The sequence below is a fragment of the Corvus brachyrhynchos genome, unplaced genomic scaffold, assembly GCF_000691975.1.
Source record: "Corvus brachyrhynchos isolate BGI_N302 unplaced genomic scaffold, ASM69197v1 scaffold46, whole genome shotgun sequence".
In the NCBI taxonomy this organism is placed as follows: Eukaryota; Metazoa; Chordata; class Aves; order Passeriformes; family Corvidae; genus Corvus; species Corvus brachyrhynchos.
In genome coordinates, this window is record NW_008238838.1 from 5,299,523 (window position 1) to 5,302,860 (window position 3,338).

Consider the following 3,338-nt stretch of genomic DNA (forward strand, 5'->3'; position numbering starts at 1 on the left):
GGAAAGGGGCTGAGCCTGGAGCAAAGGAGGCTCAGGGGGGACCTTGTGGCTCTGCACAAGTCCCTGACAGGAGGGGGCAGCCGGGGGGGTCGGGCTCTGCTCGCAGGGAACAGGGACAGGAGGAGAGGGAACGGCCTCAGGCTGGGCCGGGGAGGCTCAGGGTGCACAGCAGCAGGAACTTGCATTAGTAAAGAGATCAAACCCACTCTAACAGGACTCCAGAAAATAAAGGCTCCACTTTATAAAACGAGGTTTCATTACCACACACACAGAACAGGAAAGCGCTTGGTCCTCATTAACAGGAATCCCACATTTAAACGCATGCAGGTGCTCAAAGTCCACCCCGCCTTTGTGGGAGGCACTGCAATAATAACACAGTGTTAGTTCCAATGAGATGCAGGTGACGTTCTCCAGGTCAGAAACCAGCACAGGAGCTGCCAGAGCTCCTGCAAACCATGGGAGATGTTCTACCTCAGGGTCACACCCAGGTGTTGCTGCATTTCCTCCCGAAAACGCAGCTGCATCTCCGCTGCCTCCCGGCAGCCCAGGGCCCTGTCACAGGACTGGAAAGTCACCCTGTAGCAGAGGCTCCTCCGTCCTGTCCCTGGTTGCTGGAAACTGTCCCTTAACTGGATGGAAATGACCATTTCACCTGACACCCTCCTGGCAAGGGTGTGAAAAGCCACTTCATCAAACTCCTCCCCGTCAGGAACCCAGAAGCTGACATCGTGCACGTAGGAAGGTGGATAGAGGGAAAAACTCTTGAAAAGCCTCAACTCTCCCTCAGGAAACTGCTGCAGAAAGCGCCTGTCCGATGTCCAGAGCATTCTCCAGTCGGATATTCCACAGAGCAGCATGGCCAGGAGGTCCAGGTTCAGCGAGACCGAGACAACAACCAGCTCACTGCTTTTTAATTCATCAGGAGCTGTCCTGATAACCCCCACACAGGAGCCCGAGGGGTCTGGGTCTGTCCCCATGCAGATGAAGTGCTGAATTTCACCCAGCTGACATTCAAAAGCAGCAAAGTCATTTAGCTCAGTTCCAAAACTTGTTGCTTCCTGCAGGCTGATGCTGGGTTTAATGCCAGAAACGGCCTGGTGAAGAGAACTCGTGGTGGTTTTAATGTTATCCACCAACATCTGGATACAGCTGTTCTCTGTGCCCCTCCTAACTGCGAGCACAACGAGCATCTCATGGAAAACAGGCATGGAGCAAGGAGTGATCCGACACTGCCTGAAAACTGGCCCGGAAAGAACATGAAGTGTCCCTGGGGAAAAGGCTCCTTTTTGTATTATTGCCTGAGCATGAGGCAGGAGGGAAGGCCTAAGATAAAACTGCTTTGGAATGGGGCATCCTTCTTGTACACTCCTATCTGTGTCCTGGCCAAAATGGGAAAACCAAACTGCATTTTCCAGTCCCTGAGATGTTTCCTCAGTGCTTGGAGCCTCCCCTGGGCTCAGAGCGATCCAGAAGATGTTGGAGTGGCAAACACCCTGGAGGTGATCCTGGTGGAGCAGAGGAAGGCAGGAGCTGATGTTCTGCAGTGGAAAAGCCTGGCTGAGCCCTGCACTGAGCTTCTCCTTTATTGTCCTTACTGGATGACTTGAATTCACTTTGAGGAAACCCCTGCGAAAAATAAAAGTGCAAATTACAGACACCACTACACAGATTTCCTTCCTGTGGCCATAATTAGAGCCCAGCAATTCACCCAAAACATTCTTAAGCCAGGAACTACCTGACCAAGCCAAGTCTTTCACCAAAGGTGATGCACATTTTCAGGGCAGTGGTGTTTGTCTGCAGGTTACAATCAAGAATTAACTGCAAAAAAGGACTCAGCAGTCACCATGTGCCTTTATGTGACCCCTCTGCTGGTCATTCCCACTGAGAGCAGGAGAGCTCAGTCAGAAACTAATTATGAAACTCACCTATTAATTTTATCAGCAAGGACTTGTGGCACTTGAAAAGAAACTTTTTGGCTTCCCAGTTGTGTCTTGCAGCTCATGGGTGTTAAACACAGGGGTGGTGTGCTCCGTGTGAAAATGTGGTTCAAAGCACCCTCTACACAGAAGGATTTATCCTGACTCCTGAAAATACACAAAACCAGAGCAAAGTCACTGATAATTTCTGACATTTAATGTGCCACAAGTAGGCAGGACCAGATGATGGCCAGAGGTCCCTGCCAGCAGCAACCCCCACAGTCCTCCTGTCTTTAGGCTGAGATTGATACTTGTTCTGAAACGGATGCTTTTGACCTTTAAAATCCTCAGATAGTCTTATTTTTAGAGAGTGCTTTGGCAGGAAGCTTGCATTTTAATCTTGCCTATTCTGCTTAGAGATGAACAAGAACTGCAGCTATTTTAAGGAAAATTTTAAGGAAAATTTTAAGGAAAATTTTAAGGAAAATGAAAAGGAGCTCCTCTCCAGCCAACAAGACCCTGAAAGAATATTCTAGTGCTGGCTTTAAGAGCACAAACATCAGAATTTCAGTTTTGCCACGTGATGGTTACCTGTAACCTGTGCATTTGTATCCGTGGATAGTCTCTGCTCTAAAAGGGTGAACGTCGCTCAAGATAAACCCAGCTCCCGCTGCCACAGCCACGATTTGCCAGCTGTTGTGCCACTCCCTCCTGGGCTGGTCCGCAGGAGTGCCACCCTGGCCATTGCAGAGGGCCACGTGGACCTCTCCCTGCTCTGCCAGCACTTCTGCGCAGCTGGAAGGGAAGCCAGGCAACAAGAAAAGTCCTGTTAGCACACCCACAGATCCCCCAGTGCCGGAAAAACACCTGGAATGCAGCTGGACAGCTGTGCCACGGCAGTTAATTAACACAGAATTATTTCTGGTTTACTCACCTATGGAAAAAGCAGGCAAGGAGCTCCCTGTTCTTCACCACCCCAGCCTTCCTCCCACAGTGAGGGAAGTTGAAATAAATACGATCAAATTCCCGTTTTCCTGGTAAAAAGTACTCCTTCAGCTTGGTGCAGTCCACAGAGAACACAACCTCGGCTCCTGCAACAGCAAACACAAAACAAGGCTCTGACGATTATCAGGGAGGCAAATTTTAAAGAAAGGTGGGAATGCGAGTCCTCCAGGGCATTTTTAAGTAGGTGAGGGCTGCCTCGAGCACTGGGAACACCAGGAAGCCCTGCGGGGTTCCCTTTGCCCTTTGCCCTCCTTCAAGGCAGCAGAAACCCCTGAAGACAGTTGAAAACAGTCCTTTCAGTACTATTTCCGTACTATTTCATCCCGATCACATTTTGAGGTATTTCCTTTAGCCAGCTGGGCCATTCCAGTCCCTCCCTGGAGTGACGGGGGGCTCCCAAGGCACACGGCAGCGGGG

General features: G+C 50.3%; 1 protein-coding gene across 1 annotated transcript; it reads right to left on the minus strand.

Annotated features, from left to right (window-relative positions):
• Nucleotides 1-217: 217 nt before the first annotated feature.
• On the minus strand, nucleotides 218-3,041 carry FDXACB1 (ferredoxin-fold anticodon binding domain containing 1; the record flags this gene model as incomplete). The annotated part of the gene is made up of 4 exons (XM_017738510.1): nucleotides 218-1,626; nucleotides 1,926-2,084; nucleotides 2,508-2,711; nucleotides 2,851-3,041. Coding segments are annotated over 4 exons (1,713 nt in total), but the record flags the coding sequence as incomplete, so codon positions are not given.
• Nucleotides 3,042-3,338: the final 297 nt, after the last annotated feature.